At 37.0% G+C, this 27208-nt stretch overlaps 2 protein-coding genes across 9 annotated transcripts; both read left to right on the top strand.

Annotated features, from left to right (window-relative positions):
- The first annotated feature begins 484 nt into the window (after positions 1-484).
- LOC125272514 (E3 ubiquitin-protein ligase TRIM39-like) lies at positions 485-19344 on the top strand. 7 transcript variants are annotated; one of them, XM_048197388.1, is made up of 10 exons: positions 485-840; positions 3041-3196; positions 5026-5189; positions 6533-6774; positions 15260-15810; positions 15927-16022; positions 17320-17553; positions 17636-17774; positions 17908-17934; positions 18064-19344. In XM_048197388.1, exons 1-10 carry the CDS (start codon positions 565-567, stop codon positions 18609-18611), a joined length of 2433 nt encoding a protein of 810 aa, XP_048053345.1. In that variant the 5' UTR covers positions 485-564; the 3' UTR covers positions 18612-19344. The 7 variants fall into 7 exon arrangements, with proteins under 7 accessions (XP_048053345.1, XP_048053344.1, XP_048053348.1 ...); XM_048197387.1 differs by having other exon boundaries at positions 486-840; positions 4987-5189; positions 18064-19342; XM_048197385.1 differs by having other exon boundaries at positions 487-840; positions 4984-5189; positions 18064-19340.
- Positions 19345-20079: 735 nt separating this feature from the next.
- On the top strand, positions 20080-26859 carry LOC125272515 (piggyBac transposable element-derived protein 4-like). 2 transcript variants are annotated; one of them, XM_048197394.1, is made up of 4 exons: positions 20080-20206; positions 20485-20673; positions 22001-23236; positions 26272-26859. In XM_048197394.1, exons 2-4 carry the CDS (start codon positions 20519-20521, stop codon positions 26756-26758), a joined length of 1878 nt encoding a protein of 625 aa, XP_048053351.1. In that variant the 5' UTR covers positions 20080-20206; positions 20485-20518; the 3' UTR covers positions 26759-26859. The 2 variants fall into 2 exon arrangements, with proteins under 2 accessions (XP_048053351.1, XP_048053350.1); XM_048197393.1 differs by having other exon boundaries at positions 20125-20399.
- Positions 26860-27208: the final 349 nt, after the last annotated feature.

Raw genomic sequence — 27208 nt, 5'->3', positions numbered from 1 at the left:
GCTAAAGCAGCATCGCGTGACACTGTTCTCATGGTAACCAGATCAACATTGTGAACGGAATTCTACAAAACTGAAGTGAAAACACCAAATTATCATTAAATGGGATAAAATAACTTCTCTTCCCTACAAATGATACCATGAAGAATGTGGATATTTAACCAAGTCAAAAACAAAATAAGGTAAGCAGGTATCCATATTCATTGCAGTATCAGCAGACGCAAAACGCTATTAAAGGCGACAACTTTTAAAGTTAAAAAAACGATATAAGTTATAAAAAACGGTATAAGTTATGTAAACGATATAAACACCTTCTGGGTTCTCGATTTTATTGATTTGAGCAACCATAAACGACGCAAAACATACGAATTTTGAGTTTTTGATAGGATTCCTATATAGAAACATCACTCCCTGCCCTCCAGACTCATTCGTGCTGCTGCTGTGACGTCATGTGCAAACAACCTATTAACATAAACCCTGCCCCCGGGAACACGCAACAAAGTGGGCGAGGCTGTGTCGCGCGGCTTCACGGAAGAGAAGGAGTTGTGGTAGTAGAGTGTTGTTGCCATGCCGTCGAAACGCTGTTATTTTCACCCCGATTGCAAGTCTTTTGTGTTTGGCCTTCCTAGGGACACTGGACTTCGGGAACAATGGTTAAAATTTATATTTAATTCTGTTCCTGACCATTATAATCCTAATTTAGCTGTATGTGCTACACATTTCACGCAAGGTAGCTTCCAGAACGTAAACGAGTTCAAAGCTGGATTTGCACGAAGGTTATTATTGAAAGATGGAGCAGTCCCCACTTTAAAAGATGAAGCTGCTGTTTTTGGGCCCCAACCTGTAAGTATGTTTTATTGTTTGTACATCTTTTAAATGTATAGTTTCTGTTGCTATTTTTGGTTACATCAAGGATGTAAACAAAGACCAACGTGGTTTGGCTTCGCTAGCCAGTTAGCTTTTTCTATTTCATACTTCTCCAACAAACTTCAATGTAATCACACCAGCGAACTTCTGTTGGCGATTCTGTTATCAGTGTACAGCGTTGTTTCAATACGGCTTTTATGTTGTTTACCCACATGCTCGTTCAGCTACAGGCATGCAAAACACGGCTCTGTGTTTGATTTGGTCAGTGCAGTAAAGGCATGGTTAGGTTTTGTAATGGGCTCATAGTTTAAGCGAAAGATGTTTGGCTACACTCTTTCTATAATGACAAAAGGTAACTGTGTTATACAGTCAGTAGCGATCCTTGCAGAAATGCACTCTGTATTGAAATACATCTTCATTACTGCTATCTGGGTCTGATTCGGGCTCAAATTGATATGGCAATAATGACGCCATTATTTACATTTCCACTGAAACACATGTAACTATTGCCTGAAATGGTAAGGGGCGTGGCGTTTCCGGATAACGTGCACTAAGCGCTTCAGCAAATCACAATACACTGGGCAAGCTAACCAATCTGAGCCCATTGCATATTTCGGAGGGCGTGGTGTCATGGAACCGGGAAGTCAACCGGTCGCTCAAATGACGATGGAGACAGCGGTGTAGAATAAAGATATAATATATGAAAAAAAGTGCGTTTTTAAAAACAACGAAGCATGAAGACATGTTAAACTGCGTTAAAAATGCTCTAACAGAGCACAACAATGTTGATTACAAGACATTGACAAGAAATCCGATGGTTTTCAACAAAAGGCCTGCATAGCCAGCAATGACATTTCCTCTCTCAAGATCCATTGATGTACTAAAAACATATTTTTAAATTAGTTCATGTGAGTACAGTGGTTCAATATTAATATTATAAAGTGACGAAAATATTTTTGGAGCGCCAAAAAAACAAAATGATGACTTATAATGATGGCCGATTTCAAAACACTGCTTCATGAAGCTTCAGAGCGTTATGAATCAGCTTGTTGAATCAGCGGTTCGGAGCGCCAAAGTCACGTGATTTCAGCAGTTTGGGAGTTTGACACGCGATCCGAATCATGATTCGATACACTGATTCATTATGCTCTTAAACTTCCTGAAGCAGTGTTTTGAAATTGGCCATCACTATATAAGTCGTTATTTTGTTTTTTTGGCGCACCAAAAATATTCTCGTCGCTTTATAATATTAATATTGAACCACTGTACTCGCATGAACTGATTTAAATATGTTTTTAGTGCATTAATGGATCTTGAGAGAGGAAATGTCATTGCTGGCTATGCAGGCCTCACTGAGCCATCGGATTTCAGCAAAAATATCTTAATTTGTGTTCCGAAGATTAACGAAGGTCTTACGGGTGTGGAACGACATGAGGGCAAGTAATAAATGACATTTTCATTTTTGGGTGAACTAACCCTTTAAGGATAAAAAAAAAAAAAAGAAGCATCTTATGATATAAATAATTTGTTGCTTTTGCTGAAATTTTACATACACAAATGTATTTTTTTTTTCAAAATTCCTCCCCAATTAATGGTAAAGAGGATTTGTTTTTTTATTTTATATATATATATATATATATATATATATATATATATATATATATATATATATATATATATATATATATATATATATATATATATATATATATATATATATATAAACATTGAGAGGGATGAAAAGTCCCAAAGCCAAGTATTTGTTTTCTTTATTGGAGGATTTTGGTTTTAGAATATAAAAACTCCCCTACTTTTTTTTTTTTTTTTTTTTTTTTTTTTTTTTGATATTTTGTGTAGAATGTGAACATTGAGTGTAATCTCAGTATTTGTAAATTATTCAGCCTTTGACTGCCTTTTTGTTGATATTCAACGAGAAATTAATAATAAAAAAAAATACTTCCGCAAACGTAAAAGTCACAGCTTGAAAGGCCCGCCCAGAGGTATAGAAAGGAGGCCACGCACAGGCAGGATTCAGTGACAGTGTAGTGCTTTCAGCATGTCGTGGAGACGCTGTGAATTCAGATGCGAAAGTATAACCCATTTGTTTGGCCTTCCGAAGACGGAGGAAATTAGAAAGCGGTGGTTACAATTTATTTACAACGCTGTTCCTGACCAGTACAGCCCAAAAGTTCGCTTGTGTGCTGAGCATTTTACGAAGGACAGCTTCCTGAACCTGGGAGAATACAACGCCGGTTATACACAAAGACTACTTCTAAAAAATGGAGCAGTTCCCACTTTGGTCGGACAATCTGGCGCTTCTGAATCAAAACGTGTAAGTAAATTTGATTATTTGTTGAAGTATCTGCTAGTGACTGTTCAAACGTTAATATGTGTGCCCAGTTGTTCATGACACACGTTGGGGCTATATTACAGAAACTTCCTATCTTAACATTTGACTTAATGTTTGGGTAAAAGTCGGTTAAAACGAAATTGCCACAGTAGGATGCTAGAATGTTTCTGTCCTATAGCCTGTGGTCTTTTAAAACGAACCGAACAATTGAACATTGTTGTTTGCTTATGTGTCTTAGCACAAGAGTTGCATACATACTATAGGCTTCAAGGTAAAGTTGTTAACGCAATAAGTTTTAATTGTCTCTAGTCAACAATGCCGCACATGCGATGCATATGCAAAGTGCTAAAAGGTAGGACATACAGAACTGGAATTTAAAAATAACATGAAAACGAGATTACAATGTTTTGTGGTTTGTTTATATTACCTAACACATGCACTAGCCACAACATATATCACGAGGAACAGAACTGGAGGGCGGAGCTTATACAGTTAAAGGGATAGTTCACTAAACTAACCATTCAATAGTGTTGCGCTACCTAAAAAATATTGCTCATTGTACATGATATCTTATGCATGTATGAACATAAGTGGCTTTATTTAAAAGTATTGTTATTATATATTGTAGATATCAATCTGATCAAAATCCATGTGAAAATGGCTCATATATAAAATAATATAAGAAAATTATAATAAAAGAAAATTACTTGAATGTGTAGCCTTAAATTATTAAAGGTGCCCTAGAATTAAAAATTGAATTTACCTTGGCATAGTTAAATAACAAGAGTTCAGTACATGGAAATGACATACAATGAGTCTCAAACTCCATTGTTTCCTCCTCCTTATATAAATCTCATTTGTTTAAAAGACCTCCGAAGAACAGGCGAATCTCAACATAACATCGACTGTTACGTAACAGTCGGGATCATTAATATGTACGCCCCCAATATTTGCATATGCCAGCTCATGTTCAAGGCATTACACAAGGGCAGCCAGTATTAACGTCTGGATCTGTGCACAGCTGAATCATCAGACTAGGTAAGCAAGCAAGAACAATAGCGAAAAATGGCAGATGGAGGAGTAATAACTGACATGATCCATGATAACATGATATTTTTAGTGATATTTGTAAACTGTCTTTCTAAATGTTTCATTAGCATGTTGCTAATGTACTGTTAAATGTGGTTAAAGTTACCATCGTTTCTTACTGTATTCACAGAGACGAGAGCCGTCGTTATTTTCATTATTAAACACTTGCAGTCTGTATAATTCATAAACACAACTTCATTCTTTATAAATCTCTCCAACAGTGTAGCATTAGCCGTTAGCCACGGAGCACCATCAAACTCATTCAGAATCAAATGTAAACATCCAAATAAATACTATACTCACATAATCTAATGTATGCATGCATGACAAACACTTTGTAAAGATCCATTTTGAGGGTTATATTAGCTGTGTGAACTTTGTTTATGCAATGATAGAGTCGAGAGCTCGGGAGGGGGCGGAGAGCGCGAGCAATTAAAGGAGCCGCAGCCTGAATCGGCGCATTTCTAATTATGCCCCAAAATAAGCAGTTAAAAAAATTAATTAAAAAAAATCTATGGGGTCACAGACACATTCAGGGGACACCTTAGACTTATATTTCATCTTGTAAAAAAAAACGTTCGATGGCACCTCTAACTATATAAGCCCCTCCCATCACTGCTGGTCTGAAACTGTATACTATTGCTAGCCACTGATTCATTCTTTGCTCTTCTAATATTCAGCAGCAAAAATCCGCAATGATTGATCTTCAGTACTCTCTTCAGTACTCTCTGATGGCTCCAAGGAGAAGTACCAAGAATGGTGTGGAGGACAGCACAGGCAGTAGTGATGAAGATATGGATATCTGTGACCGGGACAGTGTGGCCAGCAGTGTGGACAGCACAGCAGAGGAAATGTTTATGGATGGACTTGACTCGATTCTAGATCAGTAAGTTTTTCTACACATTTCTTGATAGATTTTAATATATTTTAGTGCTTACATTTATGTGGGTTGAATATTATGTTTGAAAAACTTTTTTTTTTTTTTTTTTTCTTATTACAATACAAATATACTTTGATATAACAGCAATTGTAGTAAGTGTGGGGGTTTGATGGAAATATTGTTGATTCATAGTAAATAATCCTGTAGCAATGTTCATAGTTCAGGTAAAGCCCAAAGTATACTTCGGCCATCCGTGTTTGTGCACCGTCCGCATGATGTTATTTTCGTCATCTGGAAGGCTCCGCACACCCCGTCCCAGGCCCTGTCCCAAATGGCACAGTTCATGTGCACTTGTCACACTGTAGGGTGTCCCATCTGTCATTTAAGCTTAAAGAAGGGTGCTCGTGAGCGCCCTCTTTGTGGCTGCTATGCGCCCTCGATGCACACTTCTGCTGAACCTGCAAGACTGTGAGCTACGCAGAGGACTTTACCCGGCAGTCAAAGCGGCATTACGTCATGAAAGTGCGGACTAGGAGGAAGACAGTGAGGGTTTAGGGTGCCATTTGGGACAGGGCCCCAAATTTCGAGACCGCGTGGACAGTGCGCATGCAGCAGCGCATGCACAAGCAGGACAGAAGAGTCCACTAGGTGGCAATACACATGCATATTATGCACAGTACTGAGCACAGTGTGTAGTCGTTGAAGAAGAGTGTGGAAAGAGCAATTCAAAAACAAGACGAATTTAGAAGCATGTCTTTCTCCATCATTTTTGATTCTTGTTCTCTTGGTGTATCTTCTGAACTATGTTGCAATGGTGGATACACTATTTTTCTTCTCTGATCCTGCCCAGCGAATATCCCTTTGATGACACGATGTCTGGTAGAGTATAGAAAAAAACTGAGTGAAGTGAAGTTTACTTGTGAGTTATTTGAAGTCCAGTCTCTATACACTACATAGTGCTTCATGGCCATTAAATAGATAGAGCAGCTGTTTCAGAAAGGCATCGGTATGGCGGTTTTTAAAAAATGCATATCGGTCTCGAAATTGAAACCGGTATGAACTGGTGTACCGTCCAGCACTAGTTTGACTGAATTTCTTCTCTTTGACAAGTGGATTAGAAACAAATTGCACAGCACTGCTTTGTGGATTGGGTAACCACTGTATTTCTGCTTTTCTTTACTGTCAGAAAGTAAATTTGCATGTCTATTCATCCTGTCTTCCATTTTTTGGAAAACAGACAAATTGAATACAAATTGAGCATTTGTGTTGGTGTAAACTGTCCTCTAGTCAGCAGAGTTGTGAAGTACATTGCTAATTCTGGGGGGGTTTCCTTTTGTGTCATGCAATAGACCTTCACCTGACCTCTACCCACCAGAGGAGGACTGTGATTCAGAGGCCAGCCAACAGCAGAGAAAGAGATTCCGTCTGTCTTCCCCATCTTCTGCTGCTGATGGAGGTGGCAGAGAGAGTGGAAATTATAATTTATCTGGTGTATCATCAGAAAGGTGGCACAATTCAGATGAAGCAGATGTTGAACCGCTTCAGCTGGACTTCAGTCCTGTCCAAGAACCTGGGCCAAAGTTTTTACCGAGTAAGTGCAGCAGTCCTTTGCAGTTTTTTCAACTGTTGTTTTCAAAAACAATGTTGCAGACCATTGTAGCCCACACAAATGGCTATGGAGCCAAATGCCAAGAGAGAAAGGGCAAGGTGTGGGAAAACATTTGTCAAAATGACTTGAAGTCGTACATAGCACTGGTCATTTACATGGGCATGTTCAAGTGCTCTTCACTAGCTGACTATTGGAGTGTGTCCCAGCACTTCAGTCTGTCATTTCCTGCAAAAATCATGTCTTACCAGAAATTTAGGTCAATCTCCAAAGCTCTTCATCTAAGTGACAGCAGGGAGGATGAGATGAACAACATTAGGAGGGGAACAGCAGCCTATGAACGGCTGGGTAAAATTCAACCCCTGTATCAAGTCATTAGGGAGGCCTGCAAGACGTTTTTTCATCCCTTTCAGAACATCACCATTGTTGAAAGAATGGTGACATCGGAGGCTAGAACTGGAGTCAAGCGATGCATGAAAAACGAATCTCCAAACATGGGGTACAAACTCTTTGCACTGACAGACTGCACCTGCGGCTATACATGGGACTTCTTTGTTTACGAGGGGAAGTCATGTACGTCACAGAGCGAGGGCTTGAGTTACGAGTCCGTTATGGCATTGGTGGATGAAAATATGTTGGGCTCTGGATACAAACTGTTTGTAGACAAATTTTACACCAGTCCCACACTCTTCAGGGGCCTCTTGTGTAAAAAGATCTGGGCTTGTGGCCCTGTTTGGGCAAACAGGACAGGTTTCCCAAAAACGACTAGGAACAGATTGCCAAGGAACGCTCCACGCGGCACCATGCGTTGGATTAGGAACAACAAGCTCCTGTTTGTTGAGTGGAAAGACTCACAGGAAGTGCAGATGTGTTCCACCTTCCATAAAGCCTATAAAGGTGATACTGTGCAGAGGAAGATGAAGGGCGACGCACATCGAACCCTTGTGGAGGTCCCCATTCCAGCTGTGGTGTTGGACTACAACAAGTAAGTAAAATGTATTTAGATATCAACTCACAATTGTGAGAAACAAGCTTCCATAATTTGCTCTATTTATCTGTTTAGAGTTTGAAATATGCATTTTATATTTCCACTTAGGAACATGGAGGCAGTGGATCTATCCAATTGCATTACTGGACATTACAGAGCTATACATAAACCAAAAAAGTGGTATCACTGTGTGTTTTATCACTTTTTGGACATCACCATAGAGAATGCATTCATCATGCAGGAACTAATGGCCAAGAGAAAGAACATGAAGCCTTTGACCCGCAAGGCATTCTTGGAGGTGCTTATTTTGGAGCTTGCAGAGATGGGTCCTCAGGATTCTGCACCAGTTTCCTCGGCTCCCTCTTCAGCGGTTCCTCTGTAGTTCCCTCTTCATTCCACAAGCCAAAGCACATCACACCAGACAACACTGGAAGAAGTGCAGGCTCTGCCACCAGAGAACTCTTGTGATGTTGTTGATCCCCGAGAGGGGCTGTTTCAATGATTGTCATGAAGAAAAAAAAAAAGGATTTGGATTTATGGCTTCTGTGAAAGTAAAATTGTTAAGGGTCGTTTTTTTCCACCCACTTGATTCCAATAGAGTGGTGCAGGTATGGCGTCAGAACCCAGAAGTCTAATTCGATGCTGGTTCCTTCAAGATTTTCCTATGGGGTTTTATAATGAGGTTTTCAATTTATTTGTAAAATAATGCCTGTGGTAAACATAACTTGACAGTACTTTAACATTTTGTTCTACAATGTACACTGCACACTCTCATACCCTAAGCTGTCTTATCTAGTTACTAGTAACATTTTCAAAAATTAACATAACTGCTTCAAAACTGCATTTTCGCTATATGTGTGTGTGTAACTTGTGTTGTAGTAAAACATCAAGTATAGTCAAGTTATGTTTACCTCAAAAACCTCATTATAAAACCCCATAGGAACATCTCGAAGGAACCAGTGGTGAATTAGTCTTCTGAGTTCTAATGTCATAACCTGCACCGCTCTTATCAGGAAATTACTTTTTTTTTTTTTTGTTACATTGTAAAGTGGAATAAATATGTTTTGAATGGTATTAAATTATCTACATTAAGTAGGTTGTTGGTTTACATGTATGCGTTTAAAGTCCTCAAATGGTCATTTGAAAATATGCATTGGCAAGGGAAACGTCTCATTGGCATTTGAATCAGAATTTGGTCAAATCTGTCAATTTAGTACCAATGTCATTTTGTAGGTTATTTTGAGAAATATTACAAATAAAGCCTTCTGGAAATTTATTTACGACTTGGTTTTAATACTTTTTCATTAAAACAAAAAGTTGTCTTTTGAAAGATTTAAATTAAGAAATAAGAAACCGTTATATTCATCAAAGAATCCATTGATAATAATAAAGTTCAAAAGAACAGCATTTATTTGAAATGGAATATTTTGTAACATTATAAATGTATTTACTGTCACATTTTATCAATTTAATGCATGCTTGCTGAATAAAAGTATTAATTTCTTTCCAAACAAATGTAGAAAATTCTCACTAACCTCAAACTTTTGAACAGTAGAGTGTATAATGTTACAAAAGATTTCTATTTCAGATAAATGCTGTTCTTTCTATTCAACAAAGAATCCTAAAAAAATTGTACAGGGAATCCTAAAAAAAACCCTAAGAATCCTAAATTTTTTTTTACAAATTGTACATTGAACAACTGTTTTCAACATCGATGATAATAAATGTTTCTTGAGCAGCAAATCAGCATAATATTACAATGATTTCTGAAGGATCATGTGATACTGAAGACGAGTAATGCTACTGAAAATTCAGCTTTGCCAACGCAGGAATAAATTACATTCGAAAATATATTCAAATAGAAAACAGTTATTGTAAATTGTAATATTTCACAATATTACTGTTTTTTTTTTTTTTTTTTTTTTTTTTAATCTAATTATTACAGCCTTCTTTTAAAAACATTTACTCCTGGTTTCACAGACAAGGCTTAAGCTAGTCCCAGACATGCATTATGTTTGAACTGTTTTAAGTGAAATCAAATTGCACTGTTATATCTTAAATGTGAGTGCCATTGTTTTGTCTCAAGATGTACACCAGTAATGTTGTTTTCTAAGGCATGTTCATAAAAGCTACTTAAATGCCCTAATTGAACTAAGGCCTAATCCTGGCCTAGTTTGAAACCAGCCTAAAAATCTTACAGATCCCAAACTTTTGAACGGCAGTGTAAGTTTTAAATTAGCTGAATTCTGGCTGCAACAGATTTATAACCATAAACACCTTAATGAAGAGGCACAATAATGCTTTTTTTTCAGGTATTAACCTTCATGCATTGTGTAATATAGCTGTTTGTGAACGAAAAAGTTCTGCATTGTTTAAAAAAATCAAAGTGGAAGAATAAAGGGAGTTATTGAAAGAACCGATTCTGAACTGACTGAAACGAATACTATCCAGGTACAGAACTGCAGCCAAAGGACAGAAGTGAGGGTGGAGTTTTCACATGGATTTTGATCTGATCGATATCTACAATATTTAACAATACGTTTAATAAAGTCACTTTTCTGTTCATGCATGCATAAGATATGATGTACAATGAGAAATATTTAAAAATATAGCCTATTAATCACACTTAATGTTAAAGGATACAAAAACAATAGTTTGTTAGTTTAATTATATATAAAAATATATTAATGAATGTGTAAGATGTTGTAAAGTGCTTCCCATTTGACTGTATGTGTGACCGTATTATTTCCTTCACGTTCATGTTGTTACAGATAATACTTAAAGACACAGAGTATGTGATAGGCCTATTTAATATAGAAATATGAAAAGCTGGAATGGTCAAATTATTCAATCTGTGATTGAAACACAAGACCAGAAAGAAAATTTAAGATTGACAGTCACTTTCACTTTGAGCTGCGGCACTTCTTTATCTTTCTTCTGTTTTCTTCTTTCCTGGCGGGTGTCCCTTGTTTCACACAGGGTTCGCTCCTCAGCTCCGTCTTCTCCACTTGGCTTGATTTGTGACATCCTCCGAGGTTATGTCCACTGCTCGCATGTCCCTCGTAACACTGTCCATCCACTGCCTCTTAGGTCTTTCTCGAGGTTGGCAGCCTCCCGGGTCAAAGCAGAGTGTTGTTCTTGCCACAAAGTCCTTGTAGCGTAAATACATTTTATGATTTAGTTTCCAGGCTTACCTGATCTTCTGTTTGCATGACAAAAGCCACTTTCAGTGCCAAAACTTTATTGAGCTCAATCACTTGGGCATATAAGAAAAGGTTGTAGCATATGGTACAACCAAAACTACACCAAAATGACCATATGACTTCCTTTCCTTCATGAAATACTCATCAGTTCATATAGTTGGACATGTGCATTGCCAAACAATGAATGTGGACAAATGTTAGAGATCATGGAGGTCATATTCCAAATCTTTGAACATTGCACACAAGTATGGTGTGTTATCATTGTTAAAGCTTTAATTAAACAGAAAAGGCAGGTTGTATTTTGTAAAAAAGCACGTTTAAGATCCACAGATGAATAAAATACAGGTCAATCATACAGATTTAGTACAACAAATTGATGACTACTTGTCTGGCATGTGTAATACAGCTTTTTTAGTCATTTACGTGGATCTGTGTGAACAGGGATAGTTTTGATAACGTCGTCTGAACAGAAAACGAAGAAAGAAAAAACTTTTTAGTACATTGTTGTCGTGTAAACGTACCCTATAAGTGACTTTCTTCTGTGGATCACAAAAGACATTAAGAAATACATACAAATATTTCTTCTTTGGTTCACTTGTATTGGCTATATATCAAACACTGAGATTAATCTGATCACGCCCAATACAAACAGATACTTATGAACCCAACACACCTAATACAGGGACAAATTTATATGTGTAAATATGGGTGGAGCTCTGACATCCCTGTGAGAGATTCAGAGCGAGTGAACCTTGATCAACCACAGTGTGGACGCCTGAAATGATCAACCTCTTTAAACAACAGAATATTTATTGCGAATATTCAAAGAGCCTTGTGTACACATCTGATACTCACAGGTAAGTGATAGAAATATAAGAGAGATTGAGCTGAACAGGTTTCTAATGGAAGTGATCTGGTTTAGTTGGGTTTATATCAAACTGGAATAAGTTTAAGCGTGTTAAATACACAACGACTTGAACTGTTTACTGCACTGAAATGGAATTAGAACTGTAAAATTTAAAAAAAAAAAAAGACTCATTTTGTCACTCAACAGAAAGACTAAAGAGACAAGACGTATAAATGACCTGCAGCTGAAAAGTACATTTACATTAAACAAGCTGAAAATGACTCTTGACCATATAACTTTTGTGGAGAGATGTATCTATGTTTTTTGTTAGAAAATATATCACTTGTTCTTTGTACTTTAATCTAAACAGCAGGTCAGAGTTCAGATTGTTCAATGAGGTTATGAGTCACTGTGTTTAACAAGAATGATTGTTAAATCATCACTATCAATTATTATGAGATTTAACTAATATATATTAAGTGGTCATGATCCAAATTGGTTTTAAGTTTGAAAAATACAGTTACTTGACCAATGTGTTGTTCAATCTTCAAACATATGCAAAAAGCAAACATATATTACACATCAATGTTGTACAAAACAGACATCTAACTGCACAACATGAAATGATAAAATACCAATATATCAATAAATAGGATCCAACAGAAAAAGCCAGGGAAAAAAGATGAGTTTTTAAAAGAGATTTAAATGACACCAGTGGAGGATGTTCTAATATTCAAAGGCAAAGTGTTCCAGAGCCTCAGAGCCATCATTGAGAAAACGTGATCGCCCCAAAATGTACGTTTAGACAGAGTTTTTGGTCAGAGGAACTAAGTGATCTGGACGGTGAGTATAGTTTTAACAAATCTGAAAGTGGTGCAAGCCATATAAAGATTTAAAAACAACAAAATCTTAAAAACAATCCTATAAAGGACTGGCAGCCAATCTTAAGAAGACAGAATAGGAGTAATATGGTCCTGTTTCTGAGAGCCTGTCAACTATCTCGCTGCAGCATTTTGGATAATTTGCAGTTGTGATAAAGTGGACTGACTAATCCCTACATACAGGGAATTTCAGTAGTCCAGATATGAAGACATGAAAGTATGCATCACTCTCTCGAAATCATAAAACAACAAAAATGGCTTGACCTTTGCCAGTGTTCTTAATTAAAAAAATAAACCCTGATTTTGTCAAATTTTAATGAATCATCAAGTTAATTTTAAGTGTACTTAGTAAAATTAAAATATATAAAAGTAAATGAAAGTAAAAATAAAATTCAAGTACAAACCAAATTCCAAAAAAGTTGGGATACTGTACAAATTGTGAATAAAAAAGGAATGGAATGCAATAATTTACAAATCTCATAAACTTATATTTTATTCACAATAGAATATAGATAACATATCAAATGTTGAAAGTGAGACATTTTGAAATGTCATGCCAAATATTGGCTTATTTTGAATTTCATGAGAGTTACACATTCCAAAAAAGTTGGGACAGGTAGCAATAAGAGGCCAGAAAAGTTAAATGTACATATAAGGAACAGCTGGAGGACCAATTTGCAACTTATTAGGTCAATTGGCAAAATGATTGGGTATAAAAAGAGCCTCTCAGAGTGGCAGTGTCTCTCAGAAGTCAAGATGGGCAGAGGATCACCAATTCCCCCAATGCTGCGGCAAAAAATAGTGCAGCAATATCAGAAAGGACTTTCTCAGAGAAAAATTGCAAAGAGTTTGAAGTTATCATCATCTACAGTGCATAATATCATCCAAAGTTTCAGGGAATCTGGAACAATCTCTGTGCGTAAGGGTCAAGGCCGGAAAACCATACTGGACTCATGGGGTTGCATGAGTGCGTGTGGCATGGGCAGCTTACACATCTGGAAAGGCACCATCAATGCTGAAAGGTATATCCAAGTTCTAGAACAACATATGCTCCCATCCAGACGTCGTCTCTTTCAGGGAAGACCTTACATTTTCCAACATGACAATGACAGACCACATACTGGATCAATTACAACATCATGGCTGTGTAGAAGAAGGATCCGGGTACTGAAATGGCCAGCCTGCAGTCCAGATCTTTCACCCATAGAAAACATTTGGCGCATCATAAAGAGGAAGATGCGACAAAGAAGACCTAAGACAGTTGAGCAACTAGAAGCCTGTATTAGACAAGAATGGGACAACATTCCTATTCCTAAACTTGAGCAACTTGAGCAGTCCCCAGACGTTTGCAGACTGTTATAAAAAGAAGAGGGGATGCCACACAGTGGTAAACATGGCCTTGTCCCAACTTTTTTGAGATGTGTTGATGCCATGAAATTTAAAATCAACTTATTTTTCCCTTAAAATGATACATTTTCTCAGTTTAAACATTTGATATGTCATCTATGTTGTATTCTGAATAAAATATTGAAATTTGAAACTTCCACATCATTGCATTCTGTTTTTATTCACAATGTCCCACCTTTTTTAGAAATCGGGTTTGTATATTTAAAGTATACTTTATGTAGTAAGTGCTTTACATAAAAAAGGAAATTAAAATCATAAAATAATCACAATAGATGCCTAAGAAATAAAAACATGTATAAGAAATAAAAATAAAATAGATAATAAAAAATATTAAAATTATTGCTATACTAGCAGTATACTAGTAAGTGTACTATTTCAGTACTTGGGACTAATTTGGCCCACTTGTTAGTGTATAAAAATTATACATTTAAGGGGGACACCCTACGGTCTCGTGGACTTAACGAACACGTGCACACGGCAGTGTGCTATTTGGGATTCAGCCAAATCGATTGTTTCTGCTTCTTCTTTGGCTGTGTTTTGAACCACAGATTCTGTACACTTTTAGAAGATGTGTAATAGTGCCCCTTACTACGTGAACAGTGAAACTACAGTGAAAACATGGATTGCCAAAAATTTCTGTCAATGGCATGGAATGGGTTAAGTAGATTTGAAGTAAATTCCTATGTACACTATCAGTGGGCTACGCAAAAAAAAAAAAAAAAAAAAAAAAAAAACATACTCAGAATTGGGAACATATCGGTTTTCTTTATGAATCAATATTTTCAAACATTGTATTTATAGGCTAATATATCAAAAGAGTAAACACAACTACAACCCAAGTATACTTAGAATACTTAATTATACTTTTAAGTATACCTCAAGCAATAGTCTGAGTACAAGTGTAGGTATTTTTCTGAGAAGTACTTAAAAAGTAGGCTGAAATTATACTTTCTTACTTTTAGTTTAAAAGTGTGGGTCTCGTTGTCTTGTTACCTTGTTAGTCCTTGTGTTTCTCTTGTTGCTTTGTCAGTTGATGTTTGGTGTAGCATGTGGGTGGTTCCTGTTCCTTCATTGTGTGCTTTAAGTGTGTCCAAACTTTAGACTAGTAGTGTAGAAGATTTATCATCATCATTTCTCTTTCCAGTCATGTCATCCTCCAGTGGTCCACTGACTGAGGAGCTTCAGTGCTCTATATGTCTGAACGTGTTCACTGATCCAGTCAGCACTCCATGTGGACACAACTTCTGCAGGACCTGTCTGAATAAACACTGGGACGACAACCAGACCTGCAACTGTCCATACTGTAAAGAAACATTCAAGCAAAGACTTGATATCAAGATGAATACCACACTCCAAGAGCTCGTAGATCACTATAAAAAAAGTCCTGAGAAAAAACCTGAAGTTCTGTGTGACATCTGTGAGGAAAGAAAGCTGAAAGCCCTGAAGTCGTGTCTGGTGTGTCAGAGCTCTTACTGTGAATCTCACCTGGAGCGTCATTTGAGAGAGGCAGCTTTAAAGAAACACAAATTGATCAATCCTACGAGTAATCTGGAGGACTATATATGTCAGAAACATGAGAGACCTCTGGAGCTGTTCTGTAGAGATGATCAGACAATGGTGTGTCTGTCCTGCACTGACGGAGATCACAAGAACCACATAACTGTTTTTTTAGAAGAGGAGAGTGAAGCGAAGAAGGTGATAACAAAGCTGATTTTAAAGGGCTCGTATCATGAGAAATCAAATGTTTTTTGATTTTGTGAAATAAATGAATCAATTATGAAAACATATTGTGTGTTGTTCTGTGTCTATAGACTCAACTGATGAAGACACAGAAAGATGTGCAGCAGATGATCCAGGACAGAATCAATAAGATTCAAGAAGTCAAACACTCAGCAGAAGTCAGAAAAGTGAGTTTAAATTAATTTAAATATTAATTATACATCATTTAGTTTTGATCCAACAGCACTGGGAGTTTTCAGTGTTTGTATCACTCTGTGTTTGTTCCAGACAGACTGTCTGTGTTTTAGTGGTGGGGATTTTAAAGTAACACTTTCTGCAGGTTACATTGTTACACCTGTAGGTGGCGACAAGTGACTGTCTTTGATTTGAGTCATTGATTTTGATCCAGTCACTCAAGAGATTTGTTTCATTCAGGAAAGAATTACCAAGAATTATTGTGGCTTTGTCTGAAACTCACTTCAGTGTTCGGAGCAAATACAGACAACGAAACTGGTATTAAATATTAAAAGTATTAAATTCTTGTTTATTAATTTGTTGTATAAAAGCAATAGGGATATAACACTCATAATCATTCTATATTCTGAATATCGACACGGCTGTGATTACCTTATCACTTAGTAAAGTAATATCTCTCCTCAGGAATTCCACAATTCGAGGAATCAAACGGTGCAGGACGAGTTTAATACTTTGGATGAGGGATTTCAAAAACCCTAAAAACAGCAAAAGGGTTTTAGGCACTCCGCTCTGCCTCGTGCCTAACAACGCCCCTTAGCCGTTATAAATTCACTGTAAACCACAGCTTCTTGGCGCTTATTGCTTTTTAAAACGGTTACCACACAATACAAATATTAAAACCAAAAAAATGTATCAATGCAACTTTCATGAAGTAAAATAATTAAAAGCCTTCCTTCTGCTGGAAAAAATAGTCCCTGACCATGAACAAAAACAGAAGTTACATTATTATGCCATTAGATGGCGGCAAAGATTGTCTTTATTAGCGAGTCACTCAGTCACAAAAACTTTCATATTGAAACTTGTTGTGAACACGGAACAAGAATGCTTTGACTAGCGCAGTCAGTGTCAGCAGGGCACGGGGAAAACTCATTAAATGAGGACAAAATCGCAGCGGACATTCAAACGGATTTTATTATGAACATAGGACTGACCTGAAGGAAAATGCTAAATCTGAATGCTGTTAATACACTCAGTCACTCGATATCTCTCTCACAATACTCTTCTGCATAATACAGTGAGCTTCAATGTACAAAATCAATTGAGAACAAACTTATTTTTACGGTTGCTAAGACAGAGCAGTCAGCTGTATTTTTTCGGGAATTTACAACGGCTTCGAACGCGGCTCAACCAATCAGAATCAAGGGCCGGAATTATCCGTTTTATAAAGTAACACTGATTCTTGTCTTGGCAAACAACATTAATAATTTGTTGATTGACCTGGTTGAGCAGAGAAACACAGAAAAGGAGAAAGCAGCCCATGTTGAGCTCTTCACTGGTCTCATCCGCTCCACTGAGAGATGTCAGACTGAACTGCTGGAGATGATGGAGGAGCAGCAGAAAGCAGCAGAGAAACAGGAGGAAGAGCTCATTGAAGATCTGGAGCAGGAAATCACTGAGCTAAAGATGAGAAACACTGAGCTGGAGCAGCTCTCAAACACTGAAGATCACCTCCAAGTCCTACAGGTCTGTCAACATCACTCTGATCAATGATAATGCAGTATATGACACCATTATGCTGAAGGATTTCTCTTCTCTCCTGCTGTAGATCTACTCATCCCTGTCTAGCTCTAGAAACACCAGGAACTTGTCTGAGATCAGTATGAAGACTGATGAGTGTCTGGAGACTCGGAGGAGAGCTCTGACTCAACTGAAGGACACTCTACAGGAGAAACACACGCAAAATGGTCTGTCTGTACATACATTGAAAAACATGATGTTGTGCACAAATCTTTCAATGTAACCCCAAAGCTTGTCTATAATTCCTCACATAAAAACATCTCAAAGAGCTGATGATGTTTTATTGCCCTGTCTCTACAGAGCTGAAGTGGATGCAGCAGTATGCAGGTACGGTGTGCTAGATTACATTCATATACTCACAGCTTCATTATTCTGCTACAGTATGATTAAGAACTGGATTAAACATTAAAAAATTTTGTTTTGTGAAGTTATGGTTCATATTTTCTGTTTTCTCAGTGGATGTGACTCTGGATCCTGATACAGCTCATCCAAACCTCATTCTGTCTGATGATGGAAAACAAGTGGAATGTGGAGACATTTGGCAGGAATTCCCAGACAAACCAGAGAGATTTGAAAAATATGGAGTTGTTCTGGGAAAGGAGAGATTCTCCTCAGGGAGATTTTATTTTGAAGTGCAGGTCAAAGGAAACCCTGAATGGGCTTTAGGAGTGGCCAGAGAATCCATTAACAGGAAAGGAAAACTCAAACTGAGTCCCAATAATGGATGCTGGTCTGTGATTCTGAGGAAGGAGAATGAATATAGTGCCTGTGCTAGTCCCTATGTCTCTCTGTGTCTGAAAGTGAAGCCACAGCAGGTCAGTGTGTTTGTGGATTATGAGGAGGGTCTGGTCTCCTTTTATGATGTGGAGTCCTGCTCTCATATCTACTCTTACACTGGTCAGTCTTTCACTGGGAACCTCTATCCATTTTTTAGCCCAGAACCTAATGATAACGGTAAAAACTCAAGCCCACTGATCATCACACCTGTCAATTACAATAAATGAATTTACACCCCTAATATGAAGATGAAAATGATTATTACAATTAAAAATCCACATTTAAATGCTTGTTTTAGATTTTAAAAAATTTCTACGGTTCCCACAGGCTGAATCAGTTCAATGTGGTACATAGATTGTATTGCGCCAAAACTAATTTGAGTAAAATATGCCTATAATTCTATTTTTCCAGTTTGTGACAGATGTGAAATAGAAGAGGGCTCTTTGTCATACATGTTTTGGTTATGTTCAAAACTGTTTGGACTGCTATCTTTGACTTTTTTCCAAAAGCTTTTCAAAAGGAGATCAATCCTGATCATGGCCTTGTGATTTTGGGATCCTGAGACATTAAAAACTCTTCCAAGCTTTCAGCAGCAACCTCTATTGATGTGCATGATTCTTGCTAAAAAAAAAAAAATTCTTCTGAACAGGAAGTCTTCAGACTCTCCATGTTTCAAAGCTTGGTTGCATTAATTGCGTCATACAACTGGAAGGTATATGTTCTTTAGAACCTAAATTCACAGCCAATTTCAAACTGTATGGCAGCCCTTCCTGAATAAAGTATCAGTAATGCTATTCCTGTATTAATTCCCCCATCTCCCCGCCCCTTTTTATTTCTTTCTTATTTTTTTCTTTTGATTCAGTTGATTACTGTTGCTAAGGTGATTTTGTATTGTTCGGTCACTCTTGCATTTTTTTCTTTCTTTCTTGGTTTGTATATTATGTAGAAACTCAAAATAAAATATTAAAAAAAAAAAAATCATAAATATTCAAGCCATTTTTTTCCCTCTCATCTCCATAGGACAAATTAAAATGCACCAAATTAACCAAACTATGGTCAATTGTTGTATTAAGGCTGTTTCTAAATTACAAAATGTTCTGTGATATTACAAAATGAATTCATTACCTTCACTTAAGTTTTTACACACAATTTCAGTTAGTTCATTCAAAATAAATTTGTTTAGATGCATCAACATGATTTAGTTGGTTTAGGTCAAACTAATTTAAATAAATGGAAGTCAATGGGGCACCACAACTGTTTGGTTACAAACATTCTTCAATAAAAAAATATCTTCTTTTGTGTTCAGCAGGTTTGAAACAACTTGAGGGTGAGTAATTGATGACAAAATTTAAAATTTTGGGTGAACTAGGGCCTATCTCTTTAAGACGACAGAACAAGAAGTTATAAACAAAAAACATACACATCAACATATAGGCCTACGAATTAATCTGAAAACGTAGGATCAATACAGTAAGGACGACAGAACAAATCAACAAACAGAGAACATGCACATAAACATATAGGCCTTCTAATTTATCTGAACAACTAGGCAATGACTGTTGACAAGGACAAATGTATAGTACAAAGCACAAAGCAATCTACTTATTTTTGGCACAAATGGAACCCCATATTGTTCCAGTATATACATATGGATCCTAATAAAATGGGTAAACTCTGGGTCACACTCCAATACAGTAGGTGGCGATAATGCACCTTAAAGTTGGTGCCACCCGCCATATAACAGAAGAAGATTATGCCACTTTTTGGGACTCTCGCGCGAACAAGTGAATACCGTTGTATGACATCTCTCTTAACTTAGCACGTGAGTTGTGTAAGGTTTCTTTTTTTTTTTTTTTTTTTGTGGTGTTGTAAGATTACATGCTTGGCTTATAGGTAAAGTAGGCTATACTTTACTTTACGCGCGCGTCTCTGACTGGTGCATGAGTTATTGTCGTAGTCAACAATGCCAATCATGCGGTGCATAGACATTGACTTGCTATTTTGAGTGCTAAAAGGTAGGACATTTTATGCAATATTGGAATAAAGATAACATGATGTGGTTTATGTTACCCAACACACTGGCCACTGATTATTCAACAGCAAATATCCGCAAAAATTGATCTTCGGTACTCTGATGGATCCAAAGAAAAGTACCAAGAATGGTGTGGAGGACAGCACAGGCAGTAGTGATGAAGATATGGATATCTGTGACCGGGACAGTGTGGCTAGCAGTGTGGACAGCACAGCAGAGGAAATGTTTATGGATGGCCTTGACTCGGTTCTAGATCAGTGAGTTTTTCTACACATTTTCTTGAGGGTTTTTAACATTGTGCTTTAGCACTTAAATGTATGATGTGGGTTAAATATTATCATTGATGCAAAGAAATATAATTGTATGACATCCCTCACAAAAATGTTACATTGCTTTCTTTGCTATAGTAACAGCAACTGTAATAAATGGGAGCTTGAAGGAAACATTTGAGGTCCATAATAAATAATCACATTTCTATAGTCATAAAAGCCATAGTCATAATAGCAATAGACTATAGCAATATTTATATTTCCATATAAAGATAAACACCAGCAACAACATGCCATTCAGGGCCTTCTGCCACAATTCTTAATAAGGTAGTTCACACAAAATTTTGTCATCGTTTACTTACATTTACTCATGTTATTCCAAATCCATAAAACTTCATATTCAGAACACAAATTAATATATTTTGAATGAAACCTGAGAGGTTCCTGTACCTCCAATGAAAGTCAAGGTAACTAAAAAATAAAAAAATATACAAAAAGATCATAAAGGAATCATTGAACAAAATTATATGAAGCAAATCTTGTGAAAAGATAAAATCCCTTTACTCGACAGAGTAAGACATAATAAATTTAACTAGATAATAAAAAAATGGCGATGTACAAAGCAGAGATTTTTGTTGTTGTTGTTGTTGTTGGTTTGTTACATTTTACACGGTTTAAATGCCTATTAACACAAGATGAATCTTTGGTGCGATTAAATTAATTTGAATTCATGGCTATTAATGCATCTTTTCAGATCGACATGAACATTTCCATGAAGTGTTCTTATCTTTTTTCTGTCGCACTGTGAACTAACCAACCAATAAGATTTATGCTTACAGTCACATGCCTAGAGCCACTGGGGTTACATAAAACTACGACTTGGTGGCCCTCATGAATGTGTTTTCGTTTTGCTAAGCGACAGTGAATAGCAGAGGAAGAATCCAAAACCAATACTCTTGTATTTGGCCTTATTTGATAAACAGCCAATACAATAATCTGAACGGCTGTTTGAAAACAAGTAAATACTGTTTGACTTAATTTCTTCTCCCTGTCAAGCAGAATAGAAACAAAGTTGCGCAGCGCTGCTTTGTGAACGGGGTAACCACTGTATTTCTGCTTTTCTAAAAGTGGCACCTACTGTCGGAAAGATAATTTGTATGTTCATTCAGCCTGTCTTCCATTTATTTTATGCTTTGGTCTGCGCAGATAAATCAAAAGCAAAAATCATTGTGTTGGTGTAAAATAGCCTATAGTCAACAGAGTTGTTAAGTGCATTGCTAATCCTCTTTTGTTTTTCTCTTGTGCAATGCAATAGGCCTTCACCTGGCATTTACCCACCAGAGGAGGACTGTGATTCAGAGGTCAGCCTACAGCAGAGAAAAAGATCCCGTCTGTCCTCCACATCTGCTAAAAGAAGTTGCAGGGAGAGTGAAAATGATGATTTCTCTGGTGTATCAACAGAAAGGTGGCGCAACTCCGATGAAGTAGATGATGAGCCACCTTGCATAGATTTCACTCCTGTCCAAGAACCTGGCCCTCAGATTTTTCCGAATAAGTGTAAAAGTCCTCTGCAGTTTTTTCAACTGTTGTTTCCAAAAACGATGTTGCAGAGCATTGTAGGGCACACAAATGGATATGGGACCAAGTGCAGAGATGTGGGTGACCGTTGGCTCTACATTTCTCTAAAAGACTTGAAGTCGTACATAGCACTGGTAATTTACACAGGTCTCGTGAAGTGCTCTTTGCTGACAGAATATTGGAGGGAGTCCCAGTACTTCAGTCCATCCTTTCCTGCACAGGTCATGTCTTATCAAAAATTTCTGACAATCGCCAATGCTCTTCATTTCAGTAATATCAAGGAAGATGAGATAAATGACTCGAAAAAGGGAACAGCAGCCTTTGAACGGCTGGGTAAAATTCTACCTCTGTATCAACTCATTAGGGAGGTTTGCAAAACTTACTTTCATCCCTTTCAGAACATCACCATTGATGAAAGAATAGTGGCAGCACAGCCTAGAAAGCCTGGAATCAAACTAGGCATCGAAAACAACTCTACAGATAGAGGGTACAAACTCTTTGCACTGACAGACTGCACCTGCGGCTATACATGGGACTTCTTTATTCACGAGGGGAAGTCATGTTCGTCACAGAGCGAGGGCTTGAGTTACGAGTCCGTTATGTCATTGGTGGATGAAAATATGTTGGGCTCTGGGTACAAACTGTTTGTAGACAAATTTTACACCAGTCCAACACTCTTCAGGGACCTTCTGGGTAAAAAGGTCTGGGCTTGTGGCCCTGTTTTGCCGACCAGGAAAGGTTTTCCAAAAAACTCTGTGAACAGACTGTCAAGGAACGCTCCACGTGGCACCATGCGCTGGATTAGGAATGATGAGTTGTTGTTTGTTGAGTGGAAAGGATCCCAGGAAGTGCAGATGTGCTCTACATTTCATAAAGCCTATGAAGGTGATACTGTGCAGAGGAAGGTGAAGGGTGATGCACATTGTACCCTTGTGGAGGTCCCCATTCCAGCTGTGGTGTTGGACTACAACAGGTCAGTAGAATCTCAGTGATGTTCATTTGTCTCTTTCTTGAAGTTGGTTTCAGAGGCTATCCAGGTAAGTTTGAGTTTAAGTTTAGTTTAGTTTATTTTTTTTTAGATTGAATGGTTTTAGCGTTGTTCATCACCAGGGTAAAATGCGCTACACCACTAAATTGCTCCAGAGCAGGTTTTATTCTTGGTTAGAGATCGCAAACTAAATCAGGAAAAATCAGCTGTGAGCAAAGTGATGCATCTGACACAATAAAGCCACTCCCCCTGAATCTCTTGCTCCAAAACAGCAGTTCAGAGTGCAATTATTTTAGATTAAAGGGATAGCTTACCCAAAAATGAAAATTGTCATTTACTCACCCTCAAGTAGTTTATTATATTTTGACGATTAATATCCAACTTTTAATTTAAAAAAATATAAATACGTACATATAGCCTTAAAACTTTTCAAAAATTGCTAAATGCACTTTTTTTTTTTTCTTTTAAGCTTTTTAAACCTAAATAAATTAAAGGTGCTAAAGAGGATGTTTTGTTTTATACATTTTTGCAATATTACTTGAAACTGTCTTTACTAACTGGTAAAAGACTATTTATTAGGTGCACTGAAAGGAATAATATTAATATACATCATCTGTGCACGAGGTAAGGCCTTAAAAACATCAGCCAATCGTTTACGCGATCATCGCGTAAACACTCGTGTTCCAATACTTGTGCACGAGTTTTGGGAGGCGTTCCCTAGAAATGAGCTGTGAAGGAGGGGGTTGTTCTTACGCATGCGCTCATTTCAAAAACTCACTAACAGTCTTTGGTTTCTCAGTCGATGAAAAGATCCTCTTTATCACCTTTTAAATGCATTCAGTTGATTAACTTGCAATAGTAGTGTATTAAAGGTGCCCTAGAATTAAATAATAATAATTAATAAATCTCATTTGTTTAAAAGACCTCCGAAGAACAGGCGAATCTCAACATAACACCGACTGTTACGTAACAGTCGGGATCATTAATATGTACGCCCCCAATATTTGCATATGCCAGCCCATCTAAATGTTTCATTAACATGTTGCTAATGTACTGTTAAATGTGGTTAAAGTTACCATTGTTTCTTACTGTATTCACGGAGACAAGAGCCGTCGTTATTTTCATTATTAAAGGTCCCGTTCTTCGTGATCCCATGTTTCAAACTTTAGTTAGTGTGTAATGTTGTTGTTAGAGTATAAATAAAATCTGTAAAATTTTAAAGCTCAAAGTTCAATGCCAAGCGAGATATTTTATTTAACAAGTCGCCTACATCGAACGGCCAGTTTGGACTACATCCCTCTACTTCCTTCTTTAATGACGTCACTAAAACAGTTTTTTGACTAACCTCCGCCCACAGGAATACACAAGAGTTGCGTTTGTAGAGTGTGTTTGTCGCCGTGTCGTCGAAACGCTGTTATTTTCATCCCGCAGTCCAATCACCGGGTCTGATTCCGGCTCAGATTGATAGGGTAAAATTAAAGACATGTTTACAATAACACTGAGCGCGTGCATCTCCACATTATGGTAAGAGGCGTGACCTTTCCGGGCAAGATGCGCTAAACTGCTGTCGAATCACAACACAGGAACCGCTGGCACAATCAGAACTCGTTACGTATTTCTGAAGGAGGGACTTCATAGAACAAGGAAGTCATCAGCCCGTTTTTATGACAGTGGAAACAGCGGTATACAGATAAGTAAATTATGTGAAAAATACTGTGTTTTTTTACACGCGAAACATGAACACATGTTATATTGCACACTATAAACACAATCAAAGCTTCAAAAAACCACGAAAAACGGGACCTTTAAACACTTGCAGTCTGTATAATTCATAAACACAACTTCATTCTTTATAAATCTCTCCAACAGTGTAGCATTAGCCATTAGCCACAGATCACAGCCTCAAATTCATTCAGAATCAAATGTAAACAATATAACAGTATACAATACTCACATAATCCAATGCATGCATGCAGCATGCATGACGAACACTTTGTAAAGATCCATTTGGAGGGTTATATTAGCTGTGTAAACTTTGTTCATGTACTTTAAGGCAAGCGCGAGCTCCGGGGGTGGAGAGCGCGCGATTTGAAGGGACCGCAACCTGAATCGGCGCATTTCTAATCATGCCCCAAAATAGGCAGTTAAAAAAATTACTTTAAAAAAATCTATGGGGTATTTTGAGCTGAAACTTCAGACACATTCAGGGGACACCTTAGACTTATATTACATCTTGTAAAAAAACATTCGATGGCACCTTTAATATTTTCTTTCAGCTGCCTTCTCAAAGCAGCTGTATTTTCTTCTTTGTAAATGCATTTAAATTTGTTTAAATTATCTTAATCTTCGGCAGAAATGTGAATTATGCTGACTTTCTCGTGAGATATAAATCAAACTGATGCTCTCAGTATTTAGTATGATTGGCATCCATCCATCCATCCGAACTTACTTCTATGCGAACTTCCAAAGGAAATCCAAGGCATCCAGTAGCTTATACACAAGACAACACACACTCACATTCAGAAATACCAGAAAAAAATGTGAGAAATAAATATTTATACACTGAAGGTAATAAGAATGGATAGTTAAAAAAAAAAAGTCTGTGTGTGTAAAAGTGTGTATGTATATATATATATATATATATATATATATATATATATATATATATATATATATATATATATATATATATATATATATATATATATATATATATATATATATATATACATATATATATATATATATATATATATATATATATATATATATATATATATATATATATATATATATATATATATATATATATATACATAAAACAACAATAAACAACAGTCAGCATTAAAACGTATATAGTGTGTTGTGAACCTGATCTAAACCAACTTGAATTTTTGGTTTTGTCAAAAATAAAAATACTGTGAAACTCAGAGTTTGTTCAATTTTGTGTCATTTTATTGTGCTTATGCATTTATTCACAGTTTTGAGTTTAAAATAATATCTTTTTTCTTTCTGCCCAGGAATGTGGGGACAGTGGATCCATCCAGTTTCATTACTGGACATTACAGAGTGCTACATAAACCGAAAAAGTGGTATCAGTGTGTGTTTTATCACCTTTTGGACATCACCGTAGAGAATGCGTTTATTTTGCATGAACTGGTGGCAGAGAGAAAAAAAAAAAAACCTCTGACACGGAAGGCATTCCTCGAGAAGCTTGTTCTAGAGCTCACAGAAATGGATGATGAGAACAGGTCTGACGCTGCACCAGTTTCCTCTGCTCATCCTCCAGCTCCATTGTCATCATCTCCTCCTTCTCCCTCTTCTCCCAAATCATCTGTTACTGAAGGATCCCACAAGCCCAAGTACTTCATGTCGGACAGTACTGTTGGTAGACGCAAGTGCAGGCTCTGCCACCAGAAAACTCCAATCATGTGTGGGACTTGCGAAGTGCCGTTGTGCTTTCAACCCAGGCGTGACTGTTTTAATCAGTGGCATGAAGCCGACTGATTCATGACTGTGTTCAATTTAAATGGATGTTAATTTTACCTACTTAATTTCATGACACTCACTTGAATATTCAAATAAAACTCTTTTGTTTTAAAATTAAAGAACATATGGGTAGTATTTCTATCTACTTTTACAGTCAGTGCTGCAAACTGTGTCTACTTTTGCTACATAAGTTTAACAGTCCATGGAGGACATAAATGTGTTGTGGTATGTCAGTAGGCAGGCACTTCTATTTTATATTTTGGGGTCGGTAAGAAGTTTTAAAAAGCAGTAATATTGTGCGATTATTTTTTCTATTTCAGTATTTTTTCAAACTGTAATTTTAAAAATGTAAAGCTGAATTTTCAGCAGCCATTACTCCAATCTTCAGTGTCACATGATCCTTCAGAAATCATACAGATATGCTGATTTGGTGCTCTTATTAGTATTGATAATGGTTGTGCTGTTTAA

The sequence above is a fragment of the Megalobrama amblycephala genome, linkage group LG7, assembly GCF_018812025.1.
Source record: "Megalobrama amblycephala isolate DHTTF-2021 linkage group LG7, ASM1881202v1, whole genome shotgun sequence".
NCBI lineage: Eukaryota > Metazoa > Chordata > Actinopteri > Cypriniformes > Xenocyprididae > Megalobrama > Megalobrama amblycephala.
This window is presented reverse-complemented; position numbering and strand designations above follow the sequence as displayed.

What these genes read in the sequence shown, in the direction of transcription:
- LOC125272515 (XM_048197394.1), top strand. Translation starts at nt 20,519, where the DNA reads ATGGATCCAAAGAAAAGTACCAAGAATGGTGTGGAGGACAGCACAGGC. An exon ending in CTTGACTCGGTTCTAGATCA is followed by an intron (nt 20,674 to 22,000) that starts GTGAGTTTTTCT and finishes GCAATGCAATAG; the next exon opens with GCCTTCACCTGGCATTTACC. An exon ending in GTGGTGTTGGACTACAACAG is followed by an intron (nt 23,237 to 26,271) that starts GTCAGTAGAATC and finishes CTTTCTGCCCAG; the next exon opens with GAATGTGGGGACAGTGGATC.
- LOC125272514 (XM_048197385.1), top strand. Translation starts at nt 565, where the DNA reads ATGCCGTCGAAACGCTGTTATTTTCACCCCGATTGCAAGTCTTTTGTG. An exon ending in TGGGCCAAAGTTTTTACCGA is followed by an intron (nt 6,775 to 15,259) that starts GTAAGTGCAGCA and finishes TTCTCTTTCCAG; the next exon opens with TCATGTCATCCTCCAGTGGT. An exon ending in GGAGAAACACACGCAAAATG is followed by an intron (nt 17,775 to 17,907) that starts GTCTGTCTGTAC and finishes CTGTCTCTACAG; the next exon opens with AGCTGAAGTGGATGCAGCAG.